The 17,858-nt window shown below is 43.6% G+C and overlaps 2 protein-coding genes across 10 annotated transcripts in view; one reads left to right on the forward strand and one right to left on the reverse strand.

Annotated features, from left to right (window-relative positions):
* LOC100674055 (signal-regulatory protein beta-1-like) overlaps positions 1–6,059 on the forward strand; it is a 108,990-nt gene extending 102,931 nt beyond the window's left edge. For all 5 annotated transcript variants that reach the window (XR_010319230.1, XR_010319229.1, XR_010319231.1 and 2 more), the window contains one exon: positions 109–6,059. The gene's annotated coding sequence lies outside the window, so the exon portion shown is untranslated. The remainder of the gene's footprint in view (positions 1–108) is intronic.
* LOC100674909 (zinc finger protein 343-like) overlaps positions 1–17,858 on the reverse strand; it is a 56,289-nt gene that overhangs the window by 9,028 nt on the left and 29,403 nt on the right. For 2 of the 5 annotated variants that reach the window (XM_064275886.1, XM_064275888.1), the window contains exon 5: positions 15,797–17,710. In XM_064275886.1, coding sequence (XP_064131956.1) covers positions 15,797–17,710 — 1,914 coding nt within the window. The other 3 variants (XM_064275889.1, XM_064275887.1, XM_023550106.2) reach the window with 3 other exon arrangements.

A 17,858-nucleotide genomic window follows, 5' to 3' on the forward strand; every position in this document is an offset into this window, starting at 1 on the left:
TATCAGAGACCATATTGTCTCAACCAAGTCTCCCCACAATCCTCCACCCAGCCCCCTAATGTAAGGATGTCTAAATATTTACTTTCTCTAACCAAAATTCTTTCCCAGTTGCATCGGGCAGTGTGGGTCTGGCAGAAGTTCCCTTTCAGGACAGCTGTACACTCTTTCCAGCCCAGCAATCAGGTGCTTCTTGGATGTAGAAGGATCTCCCCTTAGAGCCCAAGTGGACTGGACCCTTCACCGTACTACTCAGCACTCATACAGCCATGAAACTTGCAGGAGTTAAACCATGGATCCATCGTTCCCACATCAAGCCCTGCCCGGCCTACAGTGGCAAGAAGGAGTGAAAAGCCCAACCCATCAACAGCCTGAACTTAAGACTTTCTAGGGTTAAAAATGAGTTGGAATCGACTCGACGGCACTGGGTTTGATTTTGGTTTTTTTAGGGTTAAAAAGTAAAAATGTTTGTAATACTAGCTTGGATGAGATTACTATTAGGTACCAGAGAGAGTTCCGTCCAGAGAATCTCTACACCCGAAGTACCTCCCCACCCCTGATCCCTTGTTAAGAAGTGAAAATTTTTTGATCTATATTGCTAGAGAAGCGTTAAACATTACTGACTTCTGTCTGGACGGGGGGTTGTGTGCCAACTCTGCCCTCAAGTCCTGTCTCATTGGGGTTTGTACTCCTCTAGAGGCTTTGAGAAATTTTACCATTTTTAAGCACATGAAGAAAGAGTTACAATATTCTGATAGTTGGGGGCCCATTACAAGATTCAAAGACAGAGAGATGTATACACTTCAGGTTTCCTTGGTGACTAATGCCTCTCACTGTGTGATATTCTCAAAATGTCAAACAAGCTGTGTTGATTTAGGAAGAAACAACCATATGAATCGTGGTTTCATTGACAGAGTGACATACCCAACTGCTCATGTTAAGCTTCCTTCAGGCTGGTTCCTGCTCTGTGAAACAACTGCTTATTCTTATATCCCTGCTAATGCTACCAATGGGCCCTGTTCAATGGAACATTTGACTATGAACTTGCCTCAAAAGAGATTCCTCTGAAATAGGGTCACTAGAGAACTTGTCCTAGATGCAATCTGTGATGATAATCTACACTTGTTAAGTAAAAGCTGAATATATCTCCCTTGCAAAAATCTTGGTTGGTATCCCAGGTTTAACCATTAGAGCTTATCGAATACCACATCACAAGCCATAGATGCTATTAGCCAGGAATGGTCGGGGAAACTGTTTTAGAAAATAGAGCTACCTTAGGCTACTTGTTTCTACGACACAACCACGGGTGTCAAGAGTTCAAAGGAATGTGCTGTTTCAACATTACTGATAATTCTGAACTCACTGAACAAAAAGTAAATTATGTAAAAGACGAGCTACAAAAAGTAAGATTCAAGAAGGATTTGTTTTTCTTGGATGACATCTTGGCTGCCCGATCTTAACTGGCTAAAAACCTTACTCATCAGTAGAATCAGATTGGTTGTTACAGGCCTATTAATCTGTTGCTGTCTCCAATTTATGCCTATATGTGGGATGGCATTCCCTGTCCCAAATCAGACCGTCCAGTGGATGGCTCAAACCCATCACACATGGGAGGCCCAATCCTTCTGCTTGAGGCATTTTGATCTGAGGGACTAGGCTGAAACTTGGGATAGATATATATGGCCACCCATGCTTCATAAGGGGGGAATATAGAGGCGGGGCCAAGATGGCAGAGTAGTCAAACACTTCCTGTGGTCCCTCTTACAACAAAGAACTGAAAAAAACAGGTGAAGTGATTATATTTGACACGCTAGGAGCCCTGAACATCATAGGCAAAGTTGTGAAATCGGACTGAGTGGCAGGGGGAGGGAGAAATAATTCAGAAGCAGCAAGGAGTTGCCAGACCTGACCTGGCAGTAACCAGCACCCTGGAGGCCGATTCTGCTGGCACGACTGCTGTGAGGCAACCAGTGGTGTTCAGGATGTTTTTCCGCATCGGGAGAAAATGAGTGGCAGAGAGCGCAACCCTCCAGGACAAGAAAAAAAAAAAAGCGGTCCTCAATTGGCAAATAGATAAGTACCTGCATTTAACCTACCTTGCGGATCCAAAAATACACCATTGGAAAAAACCTCTCTCCCATTTACCTACTCTCTTCCCGCTCTGCACCGGGTCCCAGCCGGCTGCATCCCTTGGGCCAGAAGAAGGACCCTGCACTTGCCCTGGTCCATCCTTCCAGTCTTGGAGAGGGAACAAATTAACAAATAGGGAAAAAATAATCCATCAGCTCCCCTAAGCCAGGAACTCAGGGCAGAAACAGCTCCTTTGCCTAAGCACAGGTATAAGGGGCCCACAGACTTTGAATGCCTTTCACTCCTGCATGGACCTGTGTGGGCCCATTTCAACAGTGTAGGACCTCATTAGCACAGTACAACAGGCTATATATCTGAAGTCTGACTTTGAAAATTTCAGCTACATAGTGAAGAGGCAGATTTGTGATGTTTGACACCACCTGCCTATTAGGCAGGGTTCTCACCTATGCACAACAGGGGCCTAAGGACTGGTGGCTCCACTCATGACACCTAGCCACCCATGACAGGGGTCAAAGAATAAGTGGTGACTCCTAGTCCTTACAGCCAGCAGCACTGGGTGCCTACAGCCGGGCTGCAAAACATACCCACCTATGTGTTCTAGGGAACAAGGACACACTTTCCTCACAGACACTCAGGGCAGTTGTCAGCCCCCAGCCTTACTCAGAGTGTGGTCCTCTACTGCGCCCAGATACCTGTGCCTACACCAATCACCCCTGCTCATCTAGGACTGTAGGTGAGAGCCTCTACCGCACACGTGGTGACTGACTACCTGGACACAAAAGCTGAATCCATACAAGAAAAGTGAATGGACTCGTGCACTCACATACCTAGTAACAGCTCTAACCACCTGGCAACAGGATGTTAGAGCTTCAGAGGCACCAATAATCAAACTATCTCACGAGCAGCCTATTTGGGCATATCAAAACAAAACAAGAAGCTAGGATACAATTCCACCCAGTGCCATCTAGCCATCAATAAATACTATATTTATTTATTTTATGTTTGCTTATTAGGATACAATAAGCAAACATAAAATAAATAAATATAGTAACTTATTGATGGCTCGGACACAACAGTCAATATCAAATCACATAAACAGGCAGACCATGATAGCTTCAGCAAGCTCCCAAAACAAAGGATCAAGAAATCTTTCAGATGAAGAGAACTTCCTGGGATAACAAAAGGTGGAATACAAAAGATTAATATACAGAACACTTCAAGAGATTAGGAAGGAGATCAGGCAAAAAGCAGAACAAGCCAAGCAGCACACAGATAAAGCATTAGAAGAACCTAAGCAGATTAGAAAAGAGTACAATGACAAATTTAATAGCCTGCAAGAATCCACAGAGAGACAACAAGCAGAAATTCAGAAGATCAACAACAAAATTTCAGAATTAGATAATTCCATAGAAAGTCATAAAAGCAGAATTGAGGCAACAGATGTCAAAATCAGCGACACTGAAGATAAAGCACTTGGCCTCAACATATTTGAGGAAAGATCAGATGAAAGAATTTTTTTAAAAATGAAGAAACTCTAAGAATTATGTGGGACTCTACCAAGAGGAATAACCTACCAGTTATTGGAGTGCCAGAACATGGGAGGATAACAGAAAATACAAAGAGAGTTGTTGAATATTTGCTGGCAGAACACTTCCCTGATATCATGAAAGACGAGATGATATATATCTAAGATGCTCATCAAACCCCACACAAGGTAGACCCCATAAGAAAGTCACCAAGACATATTATAGTCAAACTTTTCAAAACCAAAAATAAAGAGAGAATTTTAAGAATGGCTAGGGATAAACAAAAAGTCGCCTACAAAAGAAAGTCAATAAGAACAAGCTCAGACTACTTGGCAGAAACCATGCAGGCAAGAAGGCAATGGGATGACATACATAAAGCCTTGAAGGAAAAAAAATTGCCAGCCAAGAATTATACACCCAGTAAAACTGTCTCTCAAATATGATGGTGAAATTGGGACATTTCCAGACAAAGAGAAGTTTAGGGAATTTGCAAAAACCAAACCAAAATTAAAAGAAATACGAAAGGGAGTCCTCTGGTTAGAAAGTCAACAACATTAGAAAAGAACCCACAACTAGAACACAGGACAGAGCAAAGAGATATCAACCCAGGTAAGGAAATCACAAAAATAAATCAAGATATTAAAAAAAAAAAAAGGGAAATAGAGGCATCATTATGTAAAAGATGACAACATTAAAACAAAAAAAAAAAGAGGAACTGAAAAATGTACTCATAAATCCTTCATATGGAGAGGAAGTTAAGGCGGTACAAAGAAATAAAAGATTGTTTTCAACTTAGAAAAATAGGGGTAAATATTAAAGTAACCACAAAGGAAACTAACAATCCTACACATAAAAATAAAAAACAAGAAAAACATAAAGACTTAGCAAAAACAAAACCAAAAACAATGAAAAAGAGGAAAAGACAATTTATAAAGAAAAAAGACTAAGCACAGAAAATGAAGTGGAACAAAGAAACTGTCAACAGCACAAAAAAAAAAAATCAAACTGACAGCACTAAACTCATACCTATCAATAATTACACTGAATGTAAATGGTCTAAATGCACCAATAAAGAGACAGAGTGTGGCAGAATGGATTTAAAAACATAATATGTCTATATGCTGCCTACAAGAAACACACCTTAGACTTAAAGACGCAAACAAACTAAAACTCAAAGGATGGAAAAAAATACATCAAGCAAACAACAATCGAAAAAGAGCAGGACTAGAAGTCCTAGCCAGAGCAATTAGGCTAGATAAAGAAATAACGGGCATTCAGATTGGCAAGAAAGAAGTAAAAGTATCTCTATTTGCAGATGACATGATCTTATACACAGAAAACCCTAAGGAATCCTCCAGAAAACTACTGAAACTAAGAGTTCAGCAGAGTATCGGGATACAAGACAAACATATAAAAATCAGTTGGAATCCTCTACACCAACAAAAAGAACATTGAAGAGGAAATCACCAAATCAATGCCATTTACAGTAGCCCCACAAAAGATAAAATACTTAGGAATAAATCTTACCAGAGATGTAAAAGACTTATACAAAGAAAACTACAGTACACTTCTGCAAGAAACCAAAAGAGACTTACATAAGTGGAAGAACATACCTTGCTCATGGACAGGAAGACTTAACATTATAAAAATGTCTATTCTACCAAAAGCGATCTATACATTTAATGCAATTCCGATCCAAATCCCAACAACATTCTTTAATGAGATGGAGAAACAAATCACCAACTTCATATGGAAGGGGAAGAGGCCCAGGGTAAATAAGGCATCATTGAAAAAGAAGAACAAAGTGGGAGGTCTTACTTTACCCGATTTTAGAACCTATTATACCTCCATAGTAGTCAAAACAGCCTGGTACTGGTACAACAACAGATATGTAGACCAATGGAACAGAACTGAGAATCCAGACATAAATCCATCCACATACGAACAGTTGATATTTGACAAAGGCCCCAAAACAGTTAAATGGGGAAAAGACAGTCTTTTTAACAAATGGTGCTGGCATAACTGGATATACATCTGCAAAAAAATGAAACAAGACGCATACCTCGCACCATGCACAAAAACTAACTCAAAATGGATCGAAGACCTAAATATAAAATCTAAAACGATAAAGATCATGGAAGAAAATATAGGGACAACATTAGGAGCCCTAATACATGGCATAAACAGTATAGAAAACATTGTAAAGAAGATAGAAGAAAAACTAGATAACTGGGAGCTCCTAAAAATCAAACACTTATGCTCATCCGAAGACTTCACCAAAAGAGTAAAAAGACTACCTACAGACTGGGAAAAAGTTTTTAGCTATGACATTTCTGATCAGCACCTGATCTCTAAAATCTACATGATACTGCAAAAAGACAAATAACCCAATTAAAAAATGGGCAAAAGATATGAATAGACACTTCACTAAAGAAGACATTCAGGTAGCTAACAGATATATGAGGAAATATTCACGATCATTAGCCATTAGAGAAATGCAGATCAACACTACAATGAGATTTCATCTCACTCCAACAAGGCTGGCATTAATCCAAAAAACACAGAATAATAAATGTTGGAGAGGCTGTGGAAAGATTGGAACATTGCTGGTGGGAATGTAAAATGGTACAACCACTTTGGAAATCGATTTGGCCCTTCCTTAAAAAGTTAGAAATAGAACTACCATACGATCCAGCAATCCCACTCCTCGGAATATATCCTAGAGAAATAAGAGCCTTTACACGAACAGATATATGCACACCCATGTTTATTGCAGCACTGTTTACAATAGCAAAAACGTGGAAGCAACCAAGATGCCCATCAACGGATGAATGGATAAATAAATTATGGTATATTCACACGATGGAATACTACGCATCAATAAAGAACAGTGAGGAATCTGTGAAACATTTCATAACGTGGAGGTACCTGGAAGGCATTATGCTGAGTGAAATTAGTCAGTTGCAAAAGGACAAATATTGTATAAGACCACTATTATAAGAACTTGAGAAATAGTTTAAACTGAGAAGAAAACATTCTTTTGTGGCTACGAGAGGAGGGAGGGAGGGAGGGTGGGAGAGGGGCATTCACTAATTAGATAGTAGATAAGATCTACTTTAGGTGAAGGGAAAGACAGCACACAATACAGGGGAGGTCGGCACAGTTGGACTAAACCAAAAGCAAAGCAGTTTCCTGAATAAACTGAAGGCTTCGAAGGACAGCGTAGCAGGGGCAGGGGTCTGGGAACCATGGTTTCAGGGGACATCTAGGTCAATTGACATAATAAAATCTATTAAGAAAACATCCTGCACCCCACTTTGAAGAGTGGCATCCGGGGTCTTAAACACTAGCAAGCAGCCATCTCAGATGCATCAATTGGTCTCAACCCACCTGGATCAAAGGAGAATGAAGAACACCAAGGACACAAGGTGATTATGAGCCCAAGAGACAGAAAGGGCCACTTGAACCAGCAACTACATCATCCTGAGACCAGAAGAACTAGATGGTGCCCGGCTACAACCGATGACTGCCCTGACGGGGAACACAACAGAGAACCCCTGAGGGAGCAGAAGACCAGTGGGATGCAGACCCCAAATTCTCATAAGACCAGACTTAACGGTCTGAGACTGGAAGAACCCCAGTGGTCATGGCCCCAGACCTTCTGTTGGCCCAGGACAGGAACCATTCCCAAAGCCAACTCTTCAGACATGGATTGGATTAGACAATGAGTTGGAGAGGGATACTGGTGAGGAGTGAGCTTTTTGGATCAGGTGGACACTTGAGACTAGGTTGGCATCTCCTGCCTGGAGGGGAGATGAGAGGGTGGAGGGGGTTAGAAGTTGGCGAAAAGGACACGAAAAGAGAGAGTGGAGGGAGAGAGCACGCTTGGGAGTGTGTACCAAGGTGTATATGGGTTTTTGTGTGAGAGGCTGACTTGATTTGTAAACTTCGCTTAAAGCACAATAAAAATTACTTAAAAAAAAAAAAAGAGCAGGAGTGGCAATATTAATTTCTGACAAAATAAACTGTAAAGTAAAATCCACCATAAAGGTAAGGAAGGACACTATATAATGATTAAGCGGTCAATATACCAGGAAGACATAACCGTAATAAATATTTACACACTGGTATTCAGATACCAGCAGGGTCACCCATGGAGGACAGGTTTCAGCTGAGCTTCCAGACTAAGACAGACTAGGAAGAAGGACCCAGCAGTCTGCTTCTGAAAAGTATTAGCCAGTGAAAACCTTATGAACAGCAGCGGAACATTGTCTGATATAGTGCTGGAAGATGAGCCCCCCAGGTTGGAAGGCACTCAAAAGACTGGAGGAGAGCTGCCTCCTCGAAGTACAGCTGACCTTAATGATGTGGATGGAGTAAAGCTTTCGGGACCTTCATCTGCTGATGTGGCATGACTCAAAATGAGAAGAAACAGCTGCAAACATCCATTAATAATTGGAACCTGGAATGTAGGAAGTATGAATCTAGGAAAATTGGAAACCATCAAAAATAAAATAGAACACATAAACATCGATATCCTAGGGGTTAGTGAGCTGAAATGGACTGGTATCAGCAATTTTGAATCGGACAATTATGTAGTCTACTATGCTGGGAATGACAACCCGAAGAGGAATGGTGTTGCATTCATCGTCAAAAAGAACGTTTCGAGATCTATCCTGGAGTACAACGCTGTCAATGATAGGATAATATCCATATGGCTACAAGAAAGACCACTTAATACGACTATTATTCAAATATACCCACCAACCACTAGGGCCAAGGGTGAAGAAATAGAAGTTTTTTTTAACAGCCGCTGCAGTCTGAAATTGATCGAACATGCAATCAAGATACGTTGATAATTACTGGTGATTTTAACGCAAAAGTTGGAAACAAAGAAGAAGGATCAGTAGTTGGAAAATATGCTATTGGTGATAGAAACAATGCTGGAGATCGAATGACAGAATTTTGCAAGACCAACTACTTCTTCATTGCAAATAACTTCTTTCACCAACGTAAACAGCGAGTACACACATGGACCTCGCCAGATGGAACACACAGAAATCAAATTGACTACATCCATGGAAAGAGACGATGGAAAAGCTCAATATCATCAGTCAGAACAAGACCAGGGGCTGACTGTGGAATAGACCATCAATTGCTCATAGGCAAGTTCAAGCTGAAACTGAAGAAAATCAGAGCAAGTCCACAAGAGCCAAAATATGACCTTGAGTATATCCCACCTGAATTTAGTCTGAAGAATAGATTTGATGCATTGAACACTGGTGACTGAAGACCGGACGAGTTGTGGAGTGACATCAAGGGCATCATACATGAAGAAAGCAAGAGGTCATTGAAAAGACAGGAAAGAAAGAAAAGACCAAGATGGATGTCAGAGGAGACTCTTAAACTTGCTCTTGAGCGTCAAGCAGCTAAAGCAAAAGGAAGAATTGATGAAGTAAAAGAACCGAACAGAAGATTTCAAAGATCCTCTCGACAAGACAAAGCGAAGTATTATAATGACATGTACAAAGAACTGGAGATGGAAAACCAAAAGGGAAGAACGCGCTCGGTGTTTCTCAAGCCGAAAGAACTGAAGAAAAAAATCAAGCCTTGAGTTGCAATAGTGAAGGATTCCATGGGGAAAATATTAAAAGATGCAGGAAGCATCAAAAGAAGATGGAAGGAATATACAGAGTCATTATACCAAAAAGAATTAGTCGATATTCAACCATTTCAAGAGGTGGCATATGATCAGGAACCGATGGTACTGAAGGAAGAAGTCCAAGCTGCTCTGAAGGCACTGGCGAAAAACAAGGCTCCAGGAATTGATGGAATATCAATTGAGATGTTTCAACAAATGGATGCAGCGCTGGAGGTGCTCACTCATCTATGTCAAGGAATATGGAAGACAGCTTCCTGGCCAACTGACTGGAAGAGATCCATATTTATGCCTATTGCCAAGAAAGGTGATCCAACCAAATGTGGAAATTATAGAACAATATCATCAATATCACACGCAAGTGAAATTTTGCTGAAGGTCATTCAAAAACGGCTGCAGCAGTATATCGACAGGGAGCTGCCAGAAATTCAGGCCAGCTTCAGAAGAGGATGTGGAACCGGGGATATCACTGCTGATGTCAGATGGATCCTGGCTGAAAGCAGAGAATACCAGAAGGATGTTTACCTGTATTTTATTGACTATGCAAAGGCATTTGACTAAATGGATCATAACAAATTATGGATAACACTGCGAAGAATGGGAATTCCAGAACGCTTAATTGTGCTCATGAAGACCAAACAAGTTGTTCAGACAGAACAAGAGGATACTGATTGGTTTAAAGTCAAGAAAGGTGTGCGCCAGGGTTGTATACGTTCACCATACCGATTCAATGTGTACGCTGAACAAATAATCCAAGAAGCTGGATTATATGAAGAAGAATAGGGCATCAGGATTGGAGGAAGACTCATTAACAACCTGCATCATGCAGATGACAGAGCCTTGCTTGCTGAAAGTGAAGAGGACTTGAGGCACTTACTGATGAAGATCAAAGACCACTGCCTTCTGTATGGATTACACCTCAACATAAAGAAAACAAAAATCCTCACAACTGGACCAATGAGCAACATCATGATAAACGGAGGAAAGATTGAAGTTGTCAAGGATTTCATTTTACTTGGAACCATAATCAACAGCCATGGAAGCAGCAGTCAAGAAATCAAAAGACGCGTTCCATTGCGTACATCTGCTGCAAAGGACCTCTTCAAAGTATTGAAGAGCAAAGATGTCACCTTGGAGACTAAGGTGCGCCTGACCCAAGCCATGGTATTTTCAATCGCATCATATGCATGTGAAAGCCGGACAATAAGGAAGACCGAAGAAGAGTTGATGCCTTTGAATTGTGGTGTTGGCGAAGAATATTGAACATGCCATGGACTGCCAGGAGGACGAATAAATCTGTCTTGGAAAAAGTACAACCAGAAAGCTCCTTAGAAGCAAGGATGGCAAGACTGCGTCTTACATACTTTAGACATGTTGTCAGGAGGGATCAATCTCTGGAGAAGGACATCATGCTTGGCAAAGTACAGGGTCAGCAGAAAACAGGAAGACCCTCAACGAGGTGGATTGACACAGCAGCTGCACCATTGGGGTCAAACATAACAATTTTAAGGATGGCGCAGGACCGGGCAGCATTTCGTTCTGTTGTGCATAGGATCTCTATGAGTCAGAACCGACTGGATGGCACCTAACCACAACAACATAAGTTTTTATAAGACAGACTGACTTGAATTGCCAACGTTAACTTTAAGCACTATTAAAAAAAAAAAAAAAAGTGGGTGGGAATATGTGACCGTAATACCTTGTGACATGTTTTCTACTTTTCAAAATGGGCGATGGAGAACTTGACATAACTAACATCATATGATGCTCTAAGTAACGTACAATTGTTTTTTTGCGTTGCACCAGCTGCACTGGTCTCTTTCGAAAGGAGTGCGGGGCCTTCTTGGCTTTTGTGGCCTTGGTCTCCCTCCTTTTCTTTGTTCTCTCAGAAGATGGCCTTCATCCTGCAAAACAGCAGCTAGGAAGGCTGTCTGGCGCTTTTGGTCTCAAGCTTTCTTTCTTGCTCCTTATCTTAGTCAGTGTGGACTTGGCAGGCCAGTTCCACTAGCAGAGATTTTATATAAGATTTTTGGTTTTTTTTTTTGCCTGTTATGAAGATAAAGATTAGAGTTCAGATATCCAGCATGCGTATCTTTAGTTTAATAAAAAGCTTCTTGTCGTTGTTCTGTGATATATGTGATCATCTGTGGGCTACGCACTTAAAAACATTAGGTAATTCTTGCCAAAATGATATATGAACTTTGATGTAGAAATTGCTTTTCAGGACTCCATAAAGACAGCCTGCGTTGTTGCTGGGCTTTCCACTGGTGTCACCTCCTAATAAGCTTTCTCTCTGTTTCTGACTTCAAGTACTTTCATTGGCTCCACTGCTCCAGGGCACAGACCCCAATCAGGTAAAAAGTCCTCTTAAATTCTCCCCCTATCTCCTACATCTAGTCAATCACCAACTGGTTTTAAAACAAACCCTACAAACTCTTCTCTTTCAGTCCACACTGCTAACACTAAGGTTCAGGTAAAAATTTTGCCTGGGTAACTGTAACACTTCTGACTTCCCAAATCTATACTAGTCTCTCCCTACTGTTCAAGTCTCATCTTTCATTGTCTTAGGTTTCCTCTCACATTCCCCAAACCATGTCTTCAATCCCCATATAATTCCTGTACCAATATATTCAACAGAAAATCTCATGCTACAAAATTTAGGCAGATAAACCTCCAGTCTCTCAACATTAATTTACTAAAATTGTTACAGGTTGGGCTTCTCTGTCAAAAGACAAGTAAGCCTTTAGTGGCAGCGTTCACTAGACTTAGAAGGTATAGGCCCTGCTACCTTCACCCTAGGTTTATTAGAACAGACACAAAAGAGGGGCAGCTAAGACAAAAACTATCCTAAGTATCATTAAAATTCATAAAAGCAAGCTCGCTTTCTCCTAGTCAAAAAATAGTCTTCTAGTTCCCAAAGGAAGCGGAGAGTAGGGAAAAGGTGGAAACTGATGACCAGCTGGTTTCCATATCATCACAACTACTGGGTCAAATATTTCCATGCTAAAATTGACATTCATTTTTCATAATCCACTACCACCTTTCAGAAAACTCAGCAAAAATCAACATGAAAAAGACAATTCTGAAACTGAAGGTGAGGGATAACGGATGGTTCTGAACTCAAGGTCATGGCTCAAAAAAAGGACAGGCGTTTGGACAACTAAATGAAAATGGCACAAAGGGGTGGGGCTCAAGGCTTTTTGAAGTGGGGTCAAATGGTGAGGCCAGCAAGGATGCCATGAAGTGACTTGTGTGTGAACTTCCTTATTCTCCACAGAACGCCCCCACCCCCAATCTGGGTTTGGTTCTCTCATTAATAGGCCTTGCCTGGACTCTGTGCAGTCATTTGAGTTTGAGACCACTGACCTAATGTCAAAAATAACTCATCAGCTCCTAACATAAAAACTATGCTCATCCTCCCTGGGCACCAAAGCCCAAGTCTGGGGTAGCAGGGCATTTGTACTTCCCTTTCTATTGCTCTCCCCCTTCCTCCCTCCTTCCTCTGTAGGAGACCTCAGCACACCTCACTTCTGCTTCCCTCGGGGATAGAGTGGTGGGGATCTGATTCCAGCAGACCTTCTGAGAGACAGAGTAATCCAGCAGTATTCTGGGAAAGCCCCTTGCCAGGTCTGGAAAGATGACCCCTTTGCCCCCCACCTCTGCTAGGCTAGAACTGCCATTCCATTCCCTGGGCATGGCTGAGGTTGCTACAGGTTATGGGGGGTTTCAGTAAGAAAAGTCTGCACCATTTTCTCTTTATTTCCATCCTAATTTCCCAAGGAAGGTGCTGGTTTTCTTGATTGCATTTCTTTCCCAGTGGCAGGGAAGGGAACTTGGGTTATCTGGAATTCTCCCTCCTCAACCACCTGGTCATTACATATCCATAGGCACTTTCCCTGTGGCTTCCAGCTGACTGGAAACAGTGTTGGTATTGAGGGGGGAGCGCTGGCAAAGGGACAGTAGGGCAAATGTGGCAAAGGATGGGGACCCACATTCCCAGGTGCTCCCACCCTTTTCCCCCACCTGAGCAGACTTAGGAACCTCTGGAAACCTGACTTCAAGGTGAGCGAAAGCAGGTACAGGCTGTGGGGCCAGGGACTCCTCTGACATTCTCCCATGCCCTGCTTTGATGGGATGTCAAGAACACTCTGCTTTTTCTGATTCTCAAAATCTGATATCCATTCTGTGGACCTGGCAAACTCCAACTGGGCAAACAAATTTGCTGCAGCCAAGGCAACCCTCTCTAGCGAGTAGCTATTGCCCCAAGACACAGGGTAAGAGCCAGGATGTTCAGACTGTGAAAAAACTGGGCAATTTGGGCTCAAAGAAGGAGCACTAGAGAGGGGTGTGGCTAAAGGGCCTGGTCCTTGGAGTGAAAACCAATAGCAGTAGTATGGCTACGTTGTCTCAGAGCAGTTATTAGAATGATGTGGGAATGTCACCAGCAGGACTGGGTCCTAGGATCAGAGGGCTGAGGGGACATGGCTAAAGGCCCTTACACCTGGTATTAGAAATGTGTTTAGGGGTCTTCAGACCTATCACTGTTGATCTGATATAGGGAGTAGACGAGAGGCCCCAAGCAACAAGGCTGGAGAACACTTTGGGCGTGGTTAAAGGATCTGGCCCTGGAAACTGGAAGGCCCCAGAAAGCCAACTTCGAGGCAAGGGAGTGTGGGCAGTGAACAGGACCCTGGAGCTAAGACTGGGAACTGAGCATTAGGCAACAGCAAGAAAGTACAAAGGAAAACCAGGGAAGAGGGCTTTCAAAGAAGCCAATGGAAGAAGGTAGTTAAAAAAAAAAGTGATCAGCTAGGACAAGCAGTAATTCAGCCCCTGGAGATGTGGACATTCCCTCTCTTCACCTGGCATCTTTCTCTAAAACCTAGATCACTCCTCTCCCCATGCATGGGATCAGATTCTCCAACAAATACATCTAGGACTTATTTTTTCTTAAGTGTTGAATTCATTCAAGAAACTTGGATTGTGAATTTTAATTCTATGTACTTTTCAGGTCAGATGAGTAACACAGCCTGAGTTATGGTTTATTAAAAAAAAACTTCATTACAATAAAAGGACAATTCATGGGAAAGAACTGGTATATGAAAACAAGTCAATCATTCTTAGATTACTTAAGTAAAGCCTGGTTACAGGATGTGGAAACATCTGTCTAGTTACTACTGACATCTTCACCCTCATACAGAGCATAGGCGATCAGGAGCCTTCTCCTGAAACCCTCTCAGAGGTGGGTGAAGTAGTGATTTATAGGCAAAATTTTGTCCTCTTAGGTCAGTTGAGGAGGGACACTGGAATAAAGTTCTGCCCACAGACCTTGCCCACACAGCTCCTCTCCCTGAGTGTGTTTTCGGGAGCAAGAGGTGGCATAACCCATCACTAAAGCACCTCACGTTCTCCCTGCCCACATAATGCTTCTCCCCCCATCCCCCCAAAAAGCTGTTCTCTGATCTATAGTGAAGTGTGCCTTTTTCCCAAAATCTTGCCCATTCTCCTTGCACACGAAGAGCTTCTATTCTGTGTCCTCTGGTGTGTGAGGAGTGATTTACAGTTAAAGCATTGGCCACACTAACTGCAAACATAAGACTTCTCATCTGAGTGTATCTTCTGATGTCTGAGGAGGTCTGACTTCTAGCTAAATCCTCAGCCACACTCATTGCAAGCATAAGGTTTCTCCCAAGTAAGCCAGCTGATGTCTAATGAGGCTCTGCTTACAGCTACCACCTCACCCACACTCCCTGTACACATGGGGCTTCTCGAATGAGTATGTCCCCTGGTGGAGGAGGCCTGCCTTCTCGCTAAAGGCTTGCCAACACTCGAGGCACATGTAAGGTTTCTCACTTGAGTGTGTCCTCTGGCGTGTGATGAGACGTGACTTCTGGATAAAGCCTCTCCCACACCCCCTGCACACATGCGGCTTCCCTCGTGTGTGTCCTCTGGTGGAAAAGGAGGCCTGACTTCTGGCTAAAGCCTCGCCCACATTCACTGCAAAGGTAAGGCTTCTCCCCTGAGTGTGTCCTCTGGTGCATGAGGAGGACTGACTTCCAGTTAAAGCTTCGCCCACACACCAGGCACGTGTAAGGTTTCTCACCTGAGTGTGTCCTCTGGTGTGTGAAGAGATGTGACTTCTGGCTAAAACCTCGCCCACACTCCAGACACACGTAAGGTTTCTCACCTGAGTGTGTCCTCTGATGTGGAATGAGATTTGACTTATGGTTAAAGTCTCGGCCACACTCCTTGCACACATGGGGCTTCTCTCCTGAGTGTGTCCTCTGGTGCATAAGAAGGTGTGACTTCCGGTTAAAGCCTCGGCCACACTCACTGCAAACATAAGGCTTCTCCCCTGAGTGTGTCCTCTGGTGCATGAGGAGGTGTGACTTCCTGTTAAAGCCTCGCCCACACTCCTTGCACACATGTGGCTTCTCCCCTGAGTGTGTCCCCTGGTGGAGAAGAAGGCCTGACTTCTGGCTAAAGCCTCGCCCACATTCCAGGCACACATAAGGTTTCTCACCTGAGTGCGTCCTCTGATGTGTGATGAGATGTGACTTCTGGGTAAAGCCTCGCCCACAATCCTTGCAAACATATGGCTTCTCCCCTGAGTGTGTCCTCTGGTGTATAAGGAGGATCGATTTGCAGTTATACCCTCGGCCACATTCACTGCACACATATGGCTTCTCCCCTAAGTGTGTTCCCTGGTGGAGAAGGAGGTCTGACTTCTGGCTAAAGCCTCGCCCACACTCCAGGCACACGTGAGGTTTCTCACCCGAGTGTCTCCTCTGATGTCTGATGAGCACTGACTTCTGGCTAAAGTTTCGTCCACACTCCTTGCACACATGTGGCTTCTCCCCTGAGTGTGTCCTCTGGTGGTAAAGGAGGCCTGACTTCTGTTTAAAGCCTCTCCCACACTCACTGCAAACATAAGGCTTCTCCCCTGAGTGTGTCCTCTGGTGGTGCAGGAGGGCTGATTTCTGTATAAAGCCTCGCCCGCACTCACTGCAAACATAAGGCTTCTCCCCTGAGTGTGTCTTCTGGTGCACAAGGAGGCTTGACTCCTCATTAAAGTCTCGCCCACACTCCAGGCACACATAAGGCTTCTCACCTGAGTGTGTCCTCTGGTGTGTGATAAGATTTGACTTGCGGTTAAAGCCTCGCCCACACTCACTGCAAACATAAGGCTTCTCCCCTGAGTGTGTCCTCTGGTGTATAAGGAGATGTGATTTCTGATTAAAGCCTCGGCCACACTCACTGCAAACATAAGGCTTCTCATCTGAGTGTGTCCTCTGGTGTGTGATGAGATTTGACTTGAGGCTAAAGCCTCGTCCACACTCCAGGCACATGTAGGGTTTCTCACCTGAGTGTGTCCTCTGATGTCTGATGAAATCAGACTTGTAGCTAAATTCTCGGCCACACTCACTACAAACATAAGGTTTCTCACCTGAATGTCTCCTCTGGTGCATAAGGAGAAGTGATTTCCACTTAAAGCCTCGGCCACACAAACTGCAAACATATGACTTCTCCCCTGAGTGTGTCATCTGGTGGAAAAGGAGGCCTGACTTCTGGCTAAAGTCTCGCCCACACTCCAGGCACATATAAGGTTTCTTGCCTGTGTGTGTCCTCTGGTGTCTGATGAGATTTGACTTGTGGCTAAAGCCTCGCCCGCACTCCTTGCACACATGTGGCTTCTCCCCAGAGTGTGTCCTCTGGTGGAGAAGGAGGCCTGATTTCTGGCTAAAGCCTCGCCCACACTCCAAGCACTTGTAAGGCTTCTCACCTGAGTGTGTCCTCTGGTGTGTGATAAGATTTGACTTGCGGTTAAAGCCTCGGCCACACTCACTACAAACATAAGGCTTCTCATCTGAGTGTATCCTCTGGTGTCTGATGAGATCTAACTTGTGGCTGAACCCTCGCCCACACTCACTAAAAACATGGGGCTTCTCCCATAAGAGGGCCCTCTGGTTGGTGATGAAGTTTAGTTTCAGGCCACAGTCTGGTTCATCCTCTCTATAGGTGAATGCTCCAAATCTTGAGGTTTCTAATTTCTTCAACCCGTTGTCTGTTTCCACAGAGTTTACCCTGTGGGCTGAGTTGGGCTCTGTTCCTACCACTGTGTTGCCTTCTCTAGGGCTTGCTGACTGTCCTTGGGGTGGGCTGGAGGATGCCCTTGAAGTCTCTCTCTCCCCTGTCCTCACACACAAGGGTTTGGAGACTTCTCTCTCTTGACCTTCTGTGTTTTCACTCCAACACCTTTGATCAGGGTCCTGCTGCTCTGGCTGCTTCTGATGCCCTGGGCTGGAAGCCTCTGGATGGAAGTGATTTTCTGCACATAAACCTGGGAAGATCTGAAGCACATGTTGGCTGAGGAACTGCTGACAGGAGACTGCCAGAAGGCAGGAGGAGCAGGGACAGATTTCTGGCTTCAGTTCTGCTGAAGAAAAAAAGTTTTCCATTAGAGTAGCCACAAGTGGGGCTCCCTGGGTTGTTCTGCCTTCTCTCATGACAGACAGTATCTTATTGCTAGAGTGCCTGCACGGGACTTACCACAAACTGGTAAGCGCTTGGCTACCCGGTCTGTT

The sequence above is a fragment of the Loxodonta africana genome, chromosome 24 (genome assembly GCF_030014295.1).
Source record: "Loxodonta africana isolate mLoxAfr1 chromosome 24, mLoxAfr1.hap2, whole genome shotgun sequence".
Classification (NCBI taxonomy): Eukaryota; Metazoa; Chordata; class Mammalia; order Proboscidea; family Elephantidae; genus Loxodonta; species Loxodonta africana.